Raw genomic sequence first — 20,564 nt, 5'->3', positions numbered from 1 at the left:
TCTAAAAGATCAGAGCATGTCGAGACAAAGCTGGATTTGCTCGATGTAGATTTCACAATCTTGGCTTTCTTCTTTCCAGTAGTTGAGCATGAGCATGGTGTACTCCAACAGACCTTTGATCAGTTCTCTGCTGAATACAAGGTTGAGTGCTTCCATGACATCGTCACCGCCAGGGAAGGCGTTGTTCTGGACAAGCGTTTTGATGACTTGCTGGACTTTTTTGTAGAGCATGAAAAGGGAAATGTTGCCCACGATAAGCTGCCTGACGTAGTACCACAGTCCCGAGTGCCGGTGCAGCCCGATTTTGGGAATGTTGCTTTTGGGAATGGTGATGAGGTTCTTGACAAACGACTGGAGGACTCTTCTGCGAGCTGCTACGTAGTCCTTGACGGTGATGAAGTCGGCGTTGCTTTCGTCTTTCAGGTTATCGTATTCGACGATATCGTTGAAGTTGTCTTCTTTCAGATCGCTTCGGTTTTGAAGTGGTGCTTTGATTGCCTCAATGTACGCAACCTCGCCGTCCATGAAGTTATTGGCAAACTGTGATGAGCTGCTGGACGTGTCAAGCTGCAAAGCATCGTTGTTGACGGATACTGTGGAGTTCGAATGCAGCGGCAGATGGCTATGGTTCATCACCATTTCGTTTTCCACCTGCTCGGCCTTCACTTGGGAAAGCACAGACGCTGCTGCCTCGAATATCTCGGTGAATGGAATCCGGTCCTCGAGAATAAGGTAATTAATTGGCCGGAACAATGCAATCTTGGACGCAAGAAATCTTGTCTTGATGAACATGATCGACTCAGATTGTGCTTTGAGCAACAAGTCTTCATCAATGAAGAACTCGTCAAGGTTGTCGAGAATATCAGACTCGAACGCCTCCTGGGCGCTCCGTTTCTTGTTTGCCCTTCTCTTCATGCTAGCGTGAATCTCATCCACATCGATTTCCAGAAGCACAAAGTTCCTAATCCTAGGCGAAAGCGAGGCAATAATGGCATCGTACTGTTTGAGGTACTTGATCTGAAGCTTCCAGATATCCTTCTCTACAAACTCATCCAGGTCCCAGAGATTATCCCTAACAGCATCAACCGAATAGATCTCGTCATACAACTTATTGTCTACCTTTCTCACGGCCACCTCAGTCAAGAAAAAGTACCAAGAGTTCTTATCGTCGTACTTGTTCGTAAGACTTACACTGTCCGCGAGATGTTCGTCATTCAGAACCGGGTCAGGAATCTTGAGAAAGGGAGAAGGTGGAACCATTTGGGTGATTCCTGACAAAGGAATGTGGGGACTCAACTCGGCACGAAGCTCACACTCGAGCTTCAAGCAAGTCCAGAAAAGACGGTCAACAATGGAGCGCTTCTCGGCAAAATGGTACTTGAGCTGTTCACTGGAAGGCTGTCTCGTGTTTTCCTTCTCCAAATAATACATCATATCTGTGCTGGCCGTGACAATGGCTCTGTGGGCACTCAATGGATCCATAGTGTACAAGTAGTATTGGTTGAGCATGATGTGGTACTCAATTGAAACGAGTGTGTTCCTCTGTAAGCTCAACGGAAAGACTGACGAAATGATCAAGGCATAATCCACAAAACAGCGACTCAACTTCTTCCTATCCCGAGGAATAAGCGGGCTGCACCGTGAGAAATCAGCACCACAACTATCCAAGGATTTGGCTTCGTCTGTGGAAGTATCGAACCGCTGGTGATTATCAAGCTTGATGGGAGACGCTAGAACGCCAATAGCACATACAACCAATATTAGAGGCACAGATTCACAGCATTTAATGAAAGCGCGTCTTCTGATGGCCGAATCTTCAAGACCAAGCGTAAGAAGTGCATCTTTATAAGACCTAGGCACGGTCTCTCCTTGAGCGAGCGAAGAGTAATCTTCTAGCATGCTAATGAACGTTGTTTCCGGGTCAGCCTTCTGCATGAGCGTATAAATCTCGATACTCTCTAGCAAGGTAATGATATCCAAGCAGGGCACCTTCGTATGGGCATTTAGAAAGAAGGAATTGGTGAATGCCGAAATAGAGCTATGCAAAAGCGCCTCCAACGCCCTGCAAGTGTTAAAGCGGTCCTGGAACTTCCTCGGGAGCCCAAAGTAAACGTCAATATCGTACTTGGCCACAAGACGACGAGTCCAGTTAGCATGGTCAGAATCCGACGTTCGAAGCACCTTCTGCACTGATCTCCAGCGGAACATACTCATTAGCGACATATCCCAAAGACAATGCTGAAAATACGTGATCTTCGCCTTCTGCACCGGTTCCTGGGTCCCCTTGACGTGCCCTAGAATCACGTCAAGCTTCGAAAGAATCGTAAGCGACGCAGGATCATACAGAGAGTAATCAGAGCCCGGAAAGTCAGCTCTATAGCGACAATTCATGTTTCCAGCACGCACACAAGCTCCACAGCGAGGCCTCACGTTATCACACTTGGACTTCTTCTGTCTACAAGTATCACACGCCGTCAGCGACCGTTTTCTCGGGAGCGAAGCCGCCACACGGTGTTGTGGTTGTTGTGGCGGTTGTTGTGGAGCAGGCGTATGAGTGATAGTCGGCACAGGCTGGTTCGGTAGACCCATATAGTAAGCCGGGCCCGGACCCTGAGGCTGGTGATTTTGATGATTCTGATGGTTCTGATGGTTCTGAAGCGCCTGTTGTTGCAACGACTGAGCCTGGGCCTGTGCCTGGGCCTGTGCCTGAGCTTGAGCTTGAACCTGGTCAGACGAATTGCCCGAACTGTCACTCCTCGTCTCCCTGCTCACATACGGCCCAGGACTCGCCTGGTAGTACTCGTGGAGCACCGACGGCAGCTGGTTCACCATGGGACGCACATAGTACGGTGGAGGCGCCGCTAGTGGCGGTATAGGCCTGGAGCCTGGGCTCTGGCTCTGGCTCTGGCTATGGTTCTGTCCTTGACTATGAGTGTTCAGCACCATTTCAGCCAGCGAGTGTGAATTATTGGCAGGGGATCTCGAGGGCCTCGTACGTAGCCTGAGGCCATGTGGTTGTTTGTTTCTGTCATTACGAGGAAAAGAAGAGGTCGGTTGATGAAGGTGTGCTTTTGGCCATTGTGCGGCGGGGCTGGAGCCCGCAGAGGCTCTGTAGTGGAGGAAGAAAGGGCGTGAAAAAGGCTACATAGGGGGAAGAAGGATCCGGTTTTTTGGTGAAATACGGGAGAGAAGAGGTGGTAGGTGACTTTGTGTTTTTTAAAATTCGAAAAAGGTGTATTTTTCGTGCTTTTGGTGGACCCTTTTGCTCTGTTTCTGGCCCTGACAGGGTCTGTGCGAGGCTCGTTGAGTCCTCAAACGCAGTGGACAGTGGACACTGGAGACTCAAACGCTTCAGAGGTGTATTTTAAAAAGGCATTTTTTGCAGTTTGGTTGGTTGTAATTCTCTGGCAAAACGCTTTCTGTAGGCGCCAGGCAGCAGATCGAAGCACCGAACAGCATCGGTAAGCGCTGCCAAGAGATGGCATGTAGAGGCCCTGACGACAGATAGAGTCACCAGGGACAACTGTGACGCCTGGGACGCCTGGGACTACTAGGATGGTTTGGGCGGTGGAGGCGTGGCGGTTGGGAACGGGATTTGCTTGTTTTTTCCGCCAGCCTCGTGGTTGCCTTATACGGTTAATATGGCAATACAGGTGGAGCTTTTAGAGGTAGACGACAAACAGAGCCTTCTTTCTCTGGTGTTCCCAAATTAAGTTTCATTCAGCCATTTGCCAAGCCACGAGGCCTGACAAAAGCAGGTGGACCGTGGAGACAATTGGCCAGGGCAAAGTGACAATGGATGGACAAGTACAATCGAAACAAGTAAGAAATGAGGTACGCTGATTTGGCGTAGGGCCAAGCACGGGCCAGGAGCCCACTTTCCATTACCGGCTAAGACATGTTTTAGGTATGTTTTGTCTTGGTTTTTGACTTAAATGTGGGTTTTTGGGGTTTGGTCTTACGGGTTTTATGTTGCCAGGCATGCTATGTTACAGAAGAGAATCGGCATTAACGGTTGCTAAACAGCGCTGTTTTCCAGAAACGGCATCGCTTGACGTGCGTCGGGCTATAGGGCATACAAGCCTGAGAGAACTGGTCCCGGAGTGCTGAGATGGTTTTCTGTGGTACTGGCTGGACTAGATGGTCTTGATTAATCTGTAACACAAGATACTGGGCTCTTCGGTTGCATGGGCTTGATGTGGTGCTGTAAGCGCATTGCTTAAGCGGCGCGCTGTCAAATGCACGGCATACATGTTTTTTGCAAATATTATGGAAGTACTTTTGGTGATTTTATATGGAGAGGGGAGATTGGAGGTTGGTTTGCTTTGGGAAGGTGTTGGTTGGTTGGTGGGAGGTTCTGACGCAACGTATGGTGCATTTGGGCGGATTCTATTGAAGAAGTATAAGCACAACTCTACAATGGAAAGTGCCTAGTACCATACAACTAACAGGGTAACTCGTTTTAGACTCTTGTCATTCCAGATAAGCTTTCGTTCAGCTTCAGCGTCGATCCTCTCTCAGCTTAGCCTCTGTGGTGGAAAGCCCCAGGGCTCTTGTCTACATTCCATCTAAACCTAACCGCATTCTCTACACCTACAAAGCCTTGTTCGTCGCTTTTTACAAGATTCCATACTTAGAGGTGAAACAAATTAACCTGGAGGCAACTGGGAAGCGTCCACAATGTCGTTGGCGTCTAAGGCATCGTCTTCCAAGTGGCTCAGGTCCAAAGGTGTTCTGGGCAACGCCATCATACCAGATCTGGCGATCTCCAAAATACCAAAGGGCTGCAACAATTGAATGAAAGAGCTGATTCTCGAGGGCTTGGCGCTGACTTCCACGATACAGTTTCTGTCTGAGATATCGACAATACGGCCGCCAAACTTCTCGGTGATCACGGAAATGTTCTGCAAATGGGTGTGTTTCTGTCTCAAGGCTTCAGAAGGAGGCAAGTTGCTTGGGTGGAACTCAGACTCGGTAGCGCTCAAGTCTGGCACGGCAGAGCCGTCAGATGTGTGGGAGTTGTGGGCAGCAATCAATTCCTGGAAGTACTCTGGGCCCAAAAGAGAGATTCTGGCCAAGAGTAACTCTCTCTTGACAATCTCTGCGTTGGTATAGTCCAACACAGCGTAAACAGGCACCAAGTCCTCGATTTGTCTTCTGGCCTGCTCGACCACGGCATCCTGACCGCCCAACACAATGGTCATACGAGACAAGTCCTTGACCTCGGTGTTGCACACCACAAGCGAGTCAATGTTGAAGCCTCTAGCAGCCAAGTGACCAGAAACAGAAGACAACACACCAGGCTCGTTCTGAACCAAACAGTTGAGCACATGCTGCTTTCTAGGAGCCTTACTAGGGAAAGGCGTCTCGTACAAAATCGACGAAACAGCAGCGTCCGCAGACCAGTTGGGCGTGTCAAAAGTAGGCAACGGAGGTCTCTTCAGGTTTCTGTGCAAGGTCTTGTAGGCCAAAGCAGAAGTAGAAGAAGACAGCACTTTCAGTCTTGTCTGGAGCAAACGGCCAGGAAGGCCTGGGCGAAGCGCTGCTCTCATAATTGGGAGTTTTGGCGTTGAAGTGTGGGGGAGTTGAAGAGGTTGAAGATAAGATGAATCATAATTTTTCGCTGAGGACCCGGATGGCCGGTTTAGGGGTGCACGGGTTTTTTCCAGACATGAAGACGCCAGGACAAACGGGATCCCGTAGGGATACCGTAGGGAGAAAGAAGGTAGTTGGAAGAGGGTTTGGGGTAGTTGGTTTGGCTTAGGGTGGTGGCTGGAGGTGTTTTTATGGGTGTTTTGGAGGTGGTGTGGGGGATAACGGTGGGTGCAAACTGAGACTGGTAGGCTGGTAGTAGTGAATGTGAAGATGCAGTGAAAAGTTGGTTGTGGGTGGGTGCTTTTGTAGGGAGCTGCTGGCAGTGGTTAGGAGGGAGGAAAATATAGAGCCTGGTTAGTTTTATTCGTCTTTTTTTTCTTTTGTTTTGGTGGAATGTAGTGCTATAGGCTGGCTAAGTATGAGTGTTGGATGGAATTTGAGGTGATGGGCTTTAGAGGGCACAGAAACCGGAAATCGCTTAAATAGGGAGCCTAGGGTGTTCTATGCCCCGAAATTGATATAGAATGACGTCTTTATGACTTTTCATTGAGATCTTGATTTTTGGTGGGACTTTTAAGAATGTAAGTATTTGGTATATCTTGATTTCGCAGCCATTTTAGCAAACCTAAGGTGAGTAATCAGGTAAACTGTGAACACCAGTTACATTATAAAATCAGGGATTTAGCATTTTCAGATCTAAACAAGGTCAAAAGCAAGAGAAGCGTCTACCTTTCGACGATGAGGAGTCTCCAGTGTCTGAGTGGCGTGATTTGGCTTCTGGGGTACGAAGAGCCCACTATACGGTCGTACCAGACATCCCCTTCCATTTCCGTCAATTAGACTATATTGAGAAATCAAAAGATGTTCAATTTCAATTCAGTAAGTAAGTGAACAGTATAGAAGGTGTTATGGATAGAGAATGGTTCTTTACAGTGTCATATCTACATGTCTTACAAGACAGATCTCGATAAACCATAAGTAGATCTCAGGAACCAAGTACACCAATAACCAGTCAGTGCCTTTGAATTACAAACAAGAAGCAATTGAACACTGTAAAGAAACAAGAAGACATAATGACTCCCAAAAGTCCATCAATGCCTTAAAAGTGCCCTGTAGTTCATACTGTCCTCTTTCTCTCTCCTCCACTACTAACTACGACCACTAACTATGGAGATGCAGCCACCAGCCAGTCCACACCATTCACCGAACTTGAAACCCATTCTCTTCAAAAAACACAAAAGCTCAAATTCACAAACTTCACCCCATTTCTATCAATTCCATCTTTCCACCACCATAACCATCTCCCTTCCTCTTCTCCCTCTTGTTCCTCCTCGTCTGCGAGTATCTGTAGAACCCTGTAGGTTTACAGCCACCACCAACCACCAACCACCAACCACCAAACTTAACCAGGAAAATCCCAAAACCCAAAGTCCAACCAGCCTTTCCCATCCAATTCAAAACGACTCCTAACCACTTCCTCTCCAAACCCACTTCCTCTCCCTAGGCCCTCTCCCTACCATTTTTCCGTGGGCTCGGCAGCGCCTCTTTTCGCACCGACCATCACCAAATCCACTATCTACCGATCCGGAATCACTCTTCTTCCTGAACCTTCCCAACTACTACCCCACACAATGTCGGCTGCACTTATCAATAGGTCGCTTATGAACATCCGTACCGAGTTGGAGTTTCTCCATGACTCTGAGGTGATTGACGAAAAGCTCTTGACCGCTTTGCTGGAGTCCCTTCCTCCACGCTACTCCAAGGGAATGGACACTTGGGGCGTGGAGAAGCTTACTGGAGCTGCTCCAGCTGCTCCAGCTGCCAAGGAGGCTCCAGCTGCCAAGGAAGCTTCAGTCGAGGAAATCTCCCTGAACCTTGCTAAACTGAAGATCCAGGACGATATCTCACCTCCTTCTAATCCTTCCCTGGCTAGAGTGCCTCCACGTAAACCAGCAGAGCCTATTGGCTACTGTAAGGCGTTGTACAACTACGAACCTCAGGAGGCTGACGACTTGGCTTTGACTAAGGACGATAAATTGGCAGTGGTGGAACACCTTTCCCTGGACTGGTGGAAGGGCTATAAACAGTCTGACGGTCCAGACACGGCTGGTGTGTTCCCTTCAAACTACGTTTCGGTGATTTCGGCCGTGGAGTTTGAACTGGGCCGTAAAGAAAAGGCTGGATTTGAACCAAGAGAGGTTCCTTCGCCTGCTGCTCCTCCTTACGACCAAGTGGTACCACAACCAACTTACCCCCAGTACCAGCAGTACAACGCTTCTCCACAGCCATACAACCCATCGCCACAGGGCCAGCAAATGCAGCCTTCGTACGGCGGCTACGCCCAGTATCCTCCACAATCCACAAACTACTATCCCCAGCAACAACAACAACAGGTTCAGCAGCAGCAGTACGAGCAGCAGGTTGAACCTCTGCGCCACGGCAGGGGCCACGAGGAGGCCAAGAAGTTCGGCGGTAAGCTTGGTAATGCCGCTATCTTTGGTGCTGGTGCCACCATTGGTTCCAACATTGTGAACTCCATCTTCTAAGAGTAAGCAAGACGCTGTTATAGATATCGGCTTCTTGAGAGATATTGATTTGCATTTTTATATTGGTATTGGCGCACAGCGCCTGGTTTATAGGTACAATCGGTTCGTTTCCTAGTGAAGGTGTAGCAGTAGACTCATGATATGCCCTTCCCTACACAGCTCAATGCTTCATTCGTTCGTTTACTATGTACATCATTTCCTGGTGTCTGCAACAGTGTTCAACAACAAGGTGTCGTTGTCCAAGAGGATTCTGTTTGGCGAGTTGGCCAAAATACGAGCAATCTCTCTGGCGGTGTCCAATCTCTTCAATTCGACATAGTCCTTGGACTTCTTGATAGCCTCACCAATCAACTCAGCAGACTTGGCCTCACCAGCAGCCTTCACCACCAATTGCTGTTTCTCCTGGATTGCCTTGTCGACAATGAAAGCGGCTCTCTGGGCGTCCTGCTGAGCAATCTGCTTGGCTTCAACGGCAGCACTGAACTCTGGAGAAAATGTCATGAATGTCAAAGAAACGTCGTCCAACAAGATACTGAACTTGGAAGCACGACGCGTGAGGTTCTCCTTTACAAGTCTAGAAACCTTTTCTCTCTGGGTGATCAATTGGGAAGCGTTAAACTGGGCAATCACGGATTTCAACACCTCGTTGACAATAGATGGCAACACCTTCTCGTCATAGTCCTTACCCAAAGTACGGTAGATCGAAGGCAATTCCATGACGTCCGGCTTGAACAACACACGGCACGTAATGTTGACCATCTGCAAATCCTTCGTACCGGTCAACGAAGACACATTTCTTGGTTTGGCTCTCACGTCATACACAACCGGTCTCTGGAACCAAGGTAGCACAAAGTGTGTACCTTCAGGGTAAATACGGGACTGAACACCACTCAAACGAGAGTACACAATGGCTCTCTGACCACCATCAACGTTGAAAAGAGAGTTTCCAGCAGCCCAGATGGCTACCGAGGCAGCGAGGACTCCACCGAGGGAAAAGAGTCCACCAGGCATTCTTGGAGGAACACCACCGCCGCCACCAGGTCTGGATTGGGCGGCTTGGGCAGCACGACGTCTCAATTCGTTGGATAATCTTTGCCAATTAGGGTCGCTCATGATGAATTGGGCAAACGGTGGAGGGTGGATTTGGATGGATAAGGTGGAGGTTGAGAGATGGCAAAGGGGAAAATGGGACTTGGGTTGCCCTCACGGCGCGACATGCGACATTGTGGTGGGTGTAGCGCGACATTTTAGGGTGGTTGCAAAGAAGGAGAAAGGGCGCCAGTGAAGACATGGGAAGTATGACAGTGGATAATTGGAGGGTGTTGGTGGGGTGAAGGGTTGTTGTTGGTTATTTTGAGGTAGTTTTTGTTTGGAAAATGGGGCCGAAGGCGTGGGTAACTGGAGGCACTGGACCTGAAACACCCTCACCAAAAACCAGACATATCATGAAAAGCAGGAAAGATGTCCTTAGTGATTTCTATCGTTCTTTCATTTCTGCTTGGTAGAATGAGGTCTGGAATCACCTACGATGGAACACCCTCGTAGTCATTCTTCTTGTAGTGCTGGTTTATGGTTCTCTTCCAGTGACGACGTCTATTCGTGTGAACAGGCGTCAGAAGGAAGAAACGTTCAAAAAAGATCAATATGAGAATCACCACAGCCACCACAGCCGAAGGCGCAACCAGTCGAATCAAGTTACCTGTCGAAACAGCCCTTTTATACGGACACTCAGCATACGGTCCTCCATCCACAAAACAACCCAGAATAGTGATATCGTTCATGTCAATCCATACTGGACGAGGAACTTGCGAAGCATTGAGGAAGTTTTGAAGGGCAAGCTGCTCAGTGCTCAGATGTGGAATACCAAACTTATAGTTCTTAGGGCATTCTGGAGTGTTGGTACTGAAGTACAGAGCAATCTCATCGGAAAGCTTCCAGTCAAACGGGTTTCTGGTATGCTTGCACGCCAAACGGTACTTGTTGTAACAGTTCTCCACTGCCCAGCCCGTATGTTTCATGACTACACATTTTTCAGCAACCTGAGAAAGTGCTGTTTCTTGCCATTCAGGGTCATCGTCAGCACCTAGCTGGTTCAGGTCCTCGTTGTCATCACCATCAGCACGAGGCTGTAAATCCAGTGCTTCAAGAGCAGCTCTCGTATCGTTTGTGAATGTGCTATCTGGCTCAAAAGGCGCCCATGACCAACACGCATATGGAATGTAGTCGTTGATCACACGTCCTGGATACTCGCCAGTAAGATTAGTTCTGTTGTTGATAGGATACTTGGTAGCATTAAGAATAGGCATATACCCACATTGAAGTGCCTTGTGAGCCTTTTCTGGAGTAAAAGCTGACCCGTCGTGGTCTATAAGGGTCCGAAACTTCGACAACAGCACTCTATCAGTGTAAAAATTAGTGTTATACTCGCCATTCCGTCGTCTCAGACACGCATCTAGCACGCCTTCACTGGTTTCCTCAAGCGTGAAGTTGAAAAGGTCGTAAAAATAAATAAGGTTGGCGTCAAGGGCCGTGATGTTATAGCTCTTGGTGGTATTAACAAACTCAGGCGTAATGGCAGTTGCAAACGTCCGCTTATACAAGCTGTATAAGAAATCTTTCTGTGTAGGGAAGTCGTCATCGTAAGTAATGGTATTATTAAGCGGGCTGGTCATTCCCAACTCTGCTGGAGTGAAAATAAACGACCCTAGCACGGAGAGCAGGCTCGACAAGGAAGCGTTTCCGATTTCCATATATTGCGGCAGCTGAAGGGTCGTTCCCGTAGACACAGAATCTTCCAGATCACTAACCGTAGAGTTTGTAGTGTTCCTAGGCACCACGACCGTATCGTTATGGATCAGCTTCAAGTTCAAGATCATCTGAACCACATTAGCACGGCTTTCAATATTGGACAGTCTTAGGTAGTCTCGTAGCGCCACATAAACGTCCATATCGCTAAACCCAGGCTGGCACTTATACTGCTTGCCCTTCCACGACACATTCACCGTTTCTGACCGGTTGGTCGTGGCATCCTCTGGAATAGGAGCAGGACAGAGCTGCCAGCGCCCCGTATACTCGTTCCAGTACATATCTAGCATGATCGAGTTGATGCCCACGTTTAGAGCTGTTTGTAAGGTCGACAAAGCGCCCGTATTGTACCCCTGAACATCAAATATCACCCTATTGGCCGAGATGCCAAACGGTGTATGTTGATCTATAGGAATGTCCAGGGAGATGTCTCTTTCAGCCCTCATGGCCTGGTCGGCTCTGGGCGACAAGTCTGGCCAGTTCGACTCGAGAGCGAGGCATAGCGGGAGGAGGAAGAGTGCCCACATGGAGGGTGGGGCGTGAAGTGGTGGTTGTTAGTTGTAGTTGCAGTTGCAGTTGTAGTTGATATACCGCGGTTGCAAAATGCGGAGGGAGAGAGGTGGATGGATTGAGTGATGGGTAGAGGAAGGAGCGAGAGGGAAATGGTGGTTTATGGGATTATCTAAAGATGGTGGGTCAAAGAAGGGTGGGTTGAGGTTTTTGGGGTTCGGTGGGATGGGATGGTTGGTGGCTGGTGGTGGCTGGTGGTCAAGTGGTGTTATGTATGGGAGTGAGAAGATGGAGGGAAAGTAGAGGGAGACTGAAAAGACTGAAAAATACGAAAAAGGTCAAAGTGTTTGTTTTTATGGCAATTAAGGTGGATGGTGGGTTTGGTTTTGGTGGTTTTGTTGGTTTTGGTGGGAAATGTGTGGTGTTGCTCTGGCTGGTCTGGATGTATTGAGTATGGTAGGTAAGTGTATATGAGGCAGCTGGTGACATAGATAGTATCAGTGTGTTTGAAGAGGGGTTGTATTTCTAAGGTGGAATTGGCTGGCTAGAATGATATGGAAGGTAATTGAGTCAGTTTGGGGTCTTTTTATGTAAAGAATGTACCGTTGTCTGAGTGTCTGATTGGAGTCTTTACTGTAGTACCACCAGTACTGGAAGAGCTGTAACCTAAGAACCAAGGAATTCAAGAGAAATGTAAAGTGATTGATCCCAGAGGAATATGATGACCCGCAGACTCAAGAAAGTACCCATTGCTACTTCTCTAGTACATATTATTGGTGGACTGGGTTGCTGGGTGGACCCTGGATGTTCCAGTACTGAGACAGAAGAGTGTCCACCAATTGAGACAAACCTCCATGGATTTGGCAAAATGTCATTTTTTTCGTATTCTAGTAGTCCACTAGAAACCACAGAAACTCTTAATTTCAGGAAAAGCTTCATCTGGAGTGAAATACATATGTCCTTTCAGCACTCCCATAAACTCTACCATACTTAATCCAGCCAGCAGAGTACACTAACTATGTCAACAAACCGTCTTCAGATCTCCATAAAAAGACCCTAGAGTAGTCAAATAATCCCAATAAACTTAAAAAACCACCAAATACCACCTCTTCACTCTTTGTACTGCCCATTGACGTTCCCTGGTCACCATACTACCTTCCATGAATGGCTGCGAAATGGCAGTACTTAACCACCTCCCTCCAAACCACCACTCAACTCCAATCCCAATTCCAAACCAACACCAAATCCCCACCCCTCTTCTCCAAAAGACTCCCAATTTAAACTAATATCCTTAAATCAACAACCCACCTTACCTCCCTCTCCCTTCTAGACTCGTCCTCTGGTCATCGCGAATATCAACAAACAACTTTCCACTACCATCTCCCCACCACCATCCACCATCCATGCTGGCTCGAGAGATCTTGGGCAAAGTATACAAAGGGCTCAACGAACGACAACGGCAGGCCGTTCAGGCGCCAGCGTCAGGCATTCTCCAGATCGTGGCGGGCCCAGGAACTGGAAAGACTACCGTGCTTGTGGGCAGAGTGGCCTACCTTCTCTTGAGCGAGGACATCTCGCCTGAAAATATCATTGTCACGACGTTTACGAAAAAGGCTGCTAACGAGATGTTGGAAAGACTAAGGGAGCTTTTGAAGGGCACGTCTATAGCCGTGGGGAAGCTTCTTATAGGTACTTTCCATAGTATATGCTATAGGATCATCCAGAAACACGGATCGAGGCTTGATTTGGCTGGGTTTAGTATTGCGGACGATCGGGACGCTAAACAGGTGTTGAACGAGGCGATTTTGGGCCTTGGGGATGATAAATGGGACGTTATAGATGGCCTAGATGAGTTGGTGAAGCTACCGTATAAGAGTGGTAACGATGATCAGAAGTATAGAGGTCTTGACCCGAAAAAGCTCGTCAAGGGCATTTCTTCGTTGAAATCTAGGGGTCTACTACCGACAGACTATGAACGAGAGATTCAGCAGAATAAGCTTCTACATATCGTCTACTCGGCTTACCAGGATAGGTTGACTGCTAACAAGCTTTTGGACTTTGACGATTGTCTTCTTTACTGCCACAGGATCGTTTCAAAGTACCCTGTTCTCAGTTATATTGAGCATACGCTCGTGGACGAGTTCCAGGATACAAACGAGATCCAGCTCCAGCTCATGTACCATTTCGCCAAGGGCAGTTTAACAGACAGGGAGCTCCAGAATAACGTTACCATCGTTGGAGACCCAGACCAGAGTATCTACGCGTTCAGAAACGCCCAGAGCGTCAATTTCGATAAAATGAAAGACCACTACAAGAAGCATAAATTGCGTGTTATCACCCTCGAGGAGAATTATAGATCAACGCCTGGCATTCTTAGTCTTTCTGAAACGCTCATGCACCAGCAGGCTGGTAGAGCTGTCAAGACGCTTCGGTCACAATCTGAATGTGCCATTGAGCCTGTTTACAGTAACTTCAACTCGTCTGAAGAAGAAGCTGCTTGGGTAGCTTCCAGGATCAAACAGATCATGACCCTTCCCCATTTCATACACTCAGACTGTGCCATTCTTGTGAGGTCAGCGTACCAAACACGAGCTATCGAGACAGAGCTTGCAAGGAAGAAAATACCGTACTTTATGGTTAAAGGAAGAGCGTTCTGGGAACGTAAAGAGGTGGTTGCCATGATGGACTACTTGCGGTGCGTGGCCAACGATAACGATCGTATAGCCTTTCTTCGATGTGTGAATTTCCCAAAAAGAGGGTTTGGTCCTAAAGCGATAGCTGAGTTGGAGGCACAGATTGAAAAGCAGGGTGAAGACGGTCTGGTGTTCAGGACACTCCAAAACTTGTCTACTGGTCAAATTTCGTCTTCTTTGGGCCCCAAAATGAGAAAAAGTCTTGAAGGGTTCCTTGGACTTATAGAAAAGTGCCGTTTGTTGTTGCCAGACGATATAGAAGGCGCCTCAGACATGTCTTCCCGGCTCGAGAAGGTCTTTATGGACTTGTACGTTCAGTCAGGGATCCAGAAAGAGTTTGTGGAAAATGTGGACTGTGACTTGAACGTTATGGAAGTGAAAAGCCAGCTTCTTGACTACCAGATGCCAGAAGAAGACTACCTTCCTGATTACCTTGAAGATGGAGAAGAACCTGTTCCCACAGAGATCGAAGTATCTGGCCAAACGTTTCTCCAGACGTTTATTGCATCGGTAAGACTCTTCGATACAGACCCCGAGCTGAACGACCAGGAAAGTATACCCAAAGTTGCACTTTCCACGATCCACGGCGCCAAGGGCCTTGAATGGCCAGTTGTGTTTGTTCCTGGCGTTTCTGAAGGGCTCCTTCCAGCGTCTTTTGCCATGACAGATGAAGAGTCGGTGAATGAGGAAAGAAGATGCTTCTACGTTGCAGTTACGCGTGCCAAAGCGTTGCTTCTTCTTTCTTCGTATGTGGATGGCCCAAGTAATGGGAAATGGAGAGGAATAGAAAGCGTTTCGAGATTCCTAAAAGGAATAACCAAAAAGCACAAAACAAGGCTTCACTTTAAAGATGCCCAGGCCTTGGAGCATTTATACACTTTGCTAGGCAAAGAGAAGGTTGAAAGCGTTGCCGAGGTTCTAGAAAAGTTCCGTGGTGAAGACAAAGAAACACCAAATACCAAGTACAACGACTATTCTGTGGAATTCAGCACCGCCAGAGACGTGAAACCTTCACTGAAGAAAGCCCCTTCGTCGCTTAATTTCTTGAACCAGCGGTCAATGGGTGTTTCCCAGAAATGGGATAAACCAGCAGTTAACGCAACAATGACGCCAGGGCTGTTTCGTCCTCCACGTCCAAACCCATCGTTTGCTCCACAGACAGCACCAGGAACCAAACCAGAAACGTCAATAACTGTTTCGCTGGGCGTCAAAAGAGCACCTACTTACATTCCATCCAGACCCAAAAGCAAGAAGCGTTTGGGCACGAGGTAGCCTTGGCAGGCAGCCTTCACTTGCATGAGTACCTACATGACGCTCAAAGTCCTATAGATTTTTCATACTGAAACTCTAACTCCATATTTAGCGAATGTGGAGACCAGAGGGGCCACCGCTTGGAAGCTGTTGGTAGCTTGGCGCCCCGAATGTCCTGTTTATCGTAGACCCTGAGCGTCTACTTGGTGATCTGGAACGACCAGGGAAAGCTCAAGTGCACGGTCTTATCGTCGTCAACAAACTTCGTCGTCGCCGAGTACCCGCCCCTGGCCAACATCCCCGAAGGAGCCTCCGTAGCACCCAAAGACTTTTCGTAGAAAGGCTTCTCCTTGGTGTTAGGCGCATACGACCCCAATGGCTCTTCAATCTTCTCCACACGGATCCCAGCCTTCTTCACCGAGTGCAAGTACTTCAACCCAGTAATGATCTCGTGCTGCACCCGGAACTTGATGTGCAACTCGTACACAGCCTTCTCCTTAATGGAAAACTTGATATCCTTATTGATGGTGTTCCCACTGGCATCTTCCAAAGGAATGACAATCAGCTCAAGCGCCTTGTCCTCAGGAAACGTCAATGCCATTTCCACAATCACCACTGTTCTCTTATCGCCAGCCTTGACTGGGTAAGCCAGCCCTTCTGCTGAAAGCCCCAAGGACGCTTTCCACTTGGCAAGCGACTCATCCTCGGCATCGAGTTTTGTGTATTCGGCAATGGTCTTCTTTTCGCCTACGGTGTAGCCTTCGACGCTCTCGGGCACCAAATCGTCTTCTGCAGACATGTTTAGGGATATTTGGGGGGAGGTGTTGGAGGTGGATTGGTTGATCTGGGAAGTTACATGACGGGACGGGTATGTGGGAAACCCGTACACCACAAGTATCAGGAAGTGGGATGATTTGGGCAGCCAGAGACGAAGAAAGTATTTTTGGGGGAATTTGTAAGGTGGAGGTTGAGTGGGTGGTGGGTTTGGTGCTTTTTGGGTGGTTTTGGAGGTGGTTTGGTGGAGTTACGTGGGGGTATTTGGAGTGCTCGGTGAAGGCTGGCTGGGCTTAAGTATGGGGACTGAAGAGGCTTTACTGGAAGCCTGGGAAGGGCCAGTGGAGGCTGGAGAAGGTTTGGGGGAGGATAAAGGTGGTTGGAGGAACGAGGGTTGGCGTTTTTTGTACGTGTTTTGGGCGTGGATGAGGAGTTGTATTGGGGTATGCCAGGTTTAATGGTAGGAAAATGGAGAGTTCGTGGGGGGAATTATTAGTTGGTAGGGAACTTTTGAATTGGAGTTTCTGGGAAGTTATGGTGCTCTTTAAGGTACTTGGGGTGTTTGGGAGGTGCTGGAAGTCTGGGGAAGGAATTGGCTGGAACTGTGGATGCTTCTATGGTATGCACTGGTTAGGTGAACCTTTAAAGTTGGAGAGTATCCAGGTACTTCTATTTTCTTTGGGAGCTGCCAGGGAGCTTTAGTTAAATGTGAGTTTTGTTCTTTTCCTCGGCTAGAAGCTTCCAGAGGCTTCAGTGTGGATGTGTATCCATTTTGCACCCATTCCAGGAACCCCATGAAACCAACACTGACTCACAGCTTAAGGCAGTAAATGTGATTCATACTTTTTTCTTTTAGATATCACTAATTTCCTTGACCCATATCAGCCATTTCCCTGCCATTAGAGCCCCGTCAAACCCACCCTCCAACGCCAAATACTTCTAGACGAGAACCCATAACTCTAAACCCAATCTTTGAACCAAACAGTCAAAATACCTCTCAAACTGCCTTTTAAACCTCCAAGTACTCCAATTCCACCCCAAATTACCCATCAGCACCCTTCCTCGCCGTCGTTCCAAACCGTCACTTCTCACAAGCATAAGTCTCGTCAAACACCACCAACAGTCTCCAATTCACCACAAAACCACCAAAACAAAACACCTTCTTCCCCACAAACTTCTTCTCCTTCCAAAAACAACCCATATTCACCTCCAAAAAACCACATTCATCCAAAACCACTACTTTTCTTACTACTCTTGGGCTACCAGCCGTTGACCAATTTGCCCAATCTGGAGTCTACACTGGCAAAAAAAAGGGGTTCTGTTCAGCCGCCCAGGACCCTTTCTTTGCTGTTTCTTGTACTTTTTTCTTGGTCTCTTCATGTCGTTCATGTCGTTTACCGGTCTTGGCTCGAAAAGGGCTCCTCTTCTGGCCATTATGACTACTACCTAATGCTAGCCCAAAACGGTAAAAGCTCATACTTAACAGTCGAAATAGATGCACTTTGCAATTACCACAAGTTCCAGCAACGCTTGCCAACGCCTCGTTTAGCTCTTCTTAATAAGGTTAGTGCACGGTGGATCAATGGGCCTATACATTGGCTCTCGGTGGATTCCGTGGAATGTAGTAACCAAAGCCACCTTACCTGACGTCACGAGGTTCCAGGGCCTTTCCAGGTGTTCTTGAAGAGAACAACCAATACAACTTGTGGTTAATTCATGGCTTACCCTTTGAAGGAGTGTTCTCTGCCTTGGCCTATTGACCCCAGAAACTGCCGGTTTCTTCGTTTCTTGTTCAATGGCACCTTCTACCTGGCTAAGAAAAAACACCCCAATCGTCCGTCGTACGGTGTTTCTTGTTGGTGTATTGGACTTGAGCACTTGAACTAAATATCACTGTTTAAGCCTTGAAAAGCCACCGAAAAGTGGCGGGAAAAAACAAACAGAGGCTTCTCATTCGACGCTCGCTAGCTGGACGGGTGGTTTCGTCATTTTGTATGTGGAAAACCAGGAAAATATCGAAGTTTGCCAGATCCTCTATACTTTAGGTGCATGGGATGTTTTCCCAATCGGGGAAAAAGGGTCTCGCGGTTACTCGATCTTTGCCCTTTGTGGTAATTCTGTCAAACCTTGTATGCAGTACCCGCATATGGCTGCAAATATCACCATTCTTCAAACACACTCACCACCTCTATCATGAACAACCAGAGTAGCTTGGCAAATAAGGTTCTCTGTCCACAACTGCTCCGGACTGGGGCTATAAGAGAGCCGGTTTTCCCATCTCTCTCGCTTCTTGTTCCCCCCAAAAAACCACCCAGAATGAAGTTTGTGTTCCTTCCACTCGTTACACTTTTCAGTCTTTTGTCCTTCTCGTCTGCTTTGCCCATTGTTCAAGATGGCGCTGCCGTCTCTAATCTCTACATTCAAAGAGACGTCTCTGAAGACACCTTGCTGTTGGAGAAGAGGGAAAACGAAAGACTCACCAACTTCCTTGCCTCGTTGAACAGAACCGGTGCTGGAGTGTTCTTCATGAGAAACGCTGCAAACTCGCCTGGTATCAACACTCTGATCATCAGAAGAATCGCCGACTTGATCCGTGAAGAAGGCTTGGAGGAGTTGTTGAAGGTCGCCGACAAGTCGGGCATTGCTCTTGACTTGGTGATGTTGATCTTGACCCACTTTGAAGTCATTGATGGAGTAACTGAATTCACTCATTACTATAGAGACACCGACCCAAACCAGTCTGGCAGTTTGATTCTTGGTCTTATCAGGTTTATCACAGGTAACCTCTTTGGCGGCGGTGGGTCTTCCAACTCTACTTCCACCAGTGGCTTGTCCAGCGTGTTTGGTCTTCTTGGAGGCTCTGGCGGTGCAAGAACGTCAGGGTCTAGTTCTAGCGGTGGCCTTTCCAGTCTTTTCAGTGGCCTTGGCAGCGCTGGCGCTAGCTCGGGTTCCAGCACAGGCTTGAACTCCACTGGCTCCGCTGGCAGCTCCGAATCTGGCTCTGGCGACGCTTCCGACGTCTTTGGCATTTTAAGCCAGCTTGGCGGTGACTCTGCCTCTGCTTCTCCTGCAACTACATCTTCCTCTGCAACTACACCTTCTCCAGCCGCCTCTGGATCCACCCTGACTGCTGACTTCTCCAACGTCGAGTTCCCAGACGCTGCAGACGACGACGCTGCCGACAAAGACGCTGTCTCTATTGCCGAAGCAGCAGCAGCCTCAGCCACTGGCGCCCAATCCGAATCCACTTCTTCTGGCACTTCCGGAGGCTTTGCCTCGCTTGCTTCTGACGTCTCGTCCCTCTTTAAGCGTGAGATGGACGACGAGACGTTCAAGCGTGAAAGCGACGAGCTCGTGGAGAGAATAGTGCAGCTTGCCAAGCGCCAGGACGACGACCACGAAGAAGAACATGGCGACTTTACTGCTGCCTACGAAGAAGGCATGTCGATCATGGAAGAGGAAGAGTCGTCGTCGCTTGGCCTCATGATCTCTCTCCAGAAGTCTGGCCTTGGAATCAGCGTTATCCACGATGCCTTGACTGACTCCAGATGGCACACCTTCAACGGCCGCTTGATCGACCACCTTAGCGACGAAGGGCTTCTTGACACTTCTGAGTTGATGGGTGCCCTTGTGAGCTCTGGCGTTATCTGGAGCACTGTGGGATCTATTCTTGGTAACACTACGTATGTCAGAAACGTGATTGACTTTGTCCGTGGGATTTTCACTGGCGACGTGAACCTCCTTGGCTTGCTTCGGGCCTTGTTTGCCTAGGAGTCGAGGAATGTGTGATTTGCGTTTCTGGCTGTTGGTACGGCTGTGGCTTCTATGTATAATACCTATTATGATCAGAGCAAGATCTGTAGATGGAGAGATCTGGAGAGAGTTTCCGTATGGAGAAGACCTTCCAGACTGGTAGATCACAGGGAAAAGGAGGATTGCCTAGAATAACCCTTAGCGATGGGTTTTACCCTAAAACGGACGAATCTACGAGGCTTGTGCGTTTCGCCTCGCTTACTGCTTACGGTGTGCAATCTCTCCTTTTGTCGATTTGTCAATGTCTGACTTGTCTGGATAGGGCCAAGACCTGTTGCGGGGATACCGTCGTAAGTCGTCTTTGTGGTTGCTGATGGCGCTGATTTACGAGAAATCACCTCTGTGTCTCTTTGGATGTTCTGATGATTTCTCACTGAAATGTCCCATATCTCTATGGAATCCGCCTGGGGCTCCCCAAAACGAGGCTCCACCCAACAGCACCCAAATAACCATGTTGGGATGTTTTTCTGATACCAAGGCTTACTGGTTAAGCCCGCCCCAAGGGAAAACACCCGTAGAAGGTTTCGAGATTTCAGTCATGCACCCCAATCTGCACGAGGACAGGTACTTTACCAAA

At 48.3% G+C, this 20,564-nt stretch overlaps 8 protein-coding genes across 8 annotated transcripts; 3 read left to right on the top strand and 5 right to left on the bottom strand. All coding sequences in view use genetic code 12, as the record gives it.

Annotated features, from left to right (window-relative positions):
* Positions 1 to 9: 9 nt before the first annotated feature.
* ZCF27 (Zcf27p) lies at positions 10 to 2,832 on the bottom strand (the record flags this gene model as incomplete). Its single annotated transcript, XM_025487819.1, has 1 exon — positions 10 to 2,832. The coding sequence occupies one exon, from the start codon at positions 2,830 to 2,832 to the stop codon at positions 10 to 12; it is 2,823 nt and encodes a 940-aa protein (XP_025341627.1).
* Positions 2,833 to 4,649: 1,817 nt separating this feature from the next.
* Positions 4,650 to 5,552, bottom strand: ILV6 (acetolactate synthase regulatory subunit; the record flags this gene model as incomplete). The annotated part of the gene is made up of 1 exon (XM_025487818.1): positions 4,650 to 5,552. One exon carries the CDS (start codon positions 5,550 to 5,552, stop codon positions 4,650 to 4,652), a length of 903 nt encoding a protein of 300 aa, XP_025341626.1.
* A 1,674-nt stretch (positions 5,553 to 7,226) lies between these two features.
* PIN3 (Pin3p) lies at positions 7,227 to 8,141 on the top strand (the record flags this gene model as incomplete). The annotated part of the gene is made up of 1 exon (XM_025487817.1): positions 7,227 to 8,141. One exon carries the CDS (start codon positions 7,227 to 7,229, stop codon positions 8,139 to 8,141), a length of 915 nt encoding a protein of 304 aa, XP_025341625.1.
* Positions 8,142 to 8,333: 192 nt separating this feature from the next.
* Positions 8,334 to 9,254, bottom strand: PHB2 (prohibitin subunit; the record flags this gene model as incomplete). The annotated part of the gene is made up of 1 exon (XM_025487816.1): positions 8,334 to 9,254. The coding sequence occupies one exon, from the start codon at positions 9,252 to 9,254 to the stop codon at positions 8,334 to 8,336; it is 921 nt and encodes a 306-aa protein (XP_025341624.1).
* Positions 9,255 to 9,664: 410 nt separating this feature from the next.
* Positions 9,665 to 11,473, bottom strand: CXQ85_004187 (uncharacterized protein; the record flags this gene model as incomplete). The annotated part of the gene is made up of 1 exon (XM_025487815.1): positions 9,665 to 11,473. The coding sequence occupies one exon, from the start codon at positions 11,471 to 11,473 to the stop codon at positions 9,665 to 9,667; it is 1,809 nt and encodes a 602-aa protein (XP_025341623.1).
* Positions 11,474 to 12,859: 1,386 nt separating this feature from the next.
* CXQ85_004186 (DNA helicase) lies at positions 12,860 to 15,421 on the top strand (the record flags this gene model as incomplete). Its single annotated transcript, XM_025487814.1, has 1 exon — positions 12,860 to 15,421. The coding sequence occupies one exon, from the start codon at positions 12,860 to 12,862 to the stop codon at positions 15,419 to 15,421; it is 2,562 nt and encodes an 853-aa protein (XP_025341622.1).
* Positions 15,422 to 15,599: 178 nt separating this feature from the next.
* On the bottom strand, positions 15,600 to 16,199 carry RDI1 (Rdi1p; the record flags this gene model as incomplete). The annotated part of the gene is made up of 1 exon (XM_025487813.1): positions 15,600 to 16,199. The coding sequence occupies one exon, from the start codon at positions 16,197 to 16,199 to the stop codon at positions 15,600 to 15,602; it is 600 nt and encodes a 199-aa protein (XP_025341621.1).
* A 2,291-nt stretch (positions 16,200 to 18,490) lies between these two features.
* On the top strand, positions 18,491 to 19,945 carry CXQ85_004184 (uncharacterized protein; the record flags this gene model as incomplete). Its single annotated transcript, XM_025487812.1, has 1 exon — positions 18,491 to 19,945. One exon carries the CDS (start codon positions 18,491 to 18,493, stop codon positions 19,943 to 19,945), a length of 1,455 nt encoding a protein of 484 aa, XP_025341620.1.
* Positions 19,946 to 20,564: the final 619 nt, after the last annotated feature.

Source organism: Candidozyma haemuli (genome assembly GCF_002926055.2).
Source record: "Candidozyma haemuli strain B11899 chromosome Unknown G_2014730914, whole genome shotgun sequence".
Classification (NCBI taxonomy): domain Eukaryota; kingdom Fungi; phylum Ascomycota; class Pichiomycetes; order Serinales; family Metschnikowiaceae; genus Candidozyma; species Candidozyma haemuli.
Note: the sequence above shows the minus strand (reverse complement) of the source record. Positions and strands in the feature narration are given on the sequence as shown.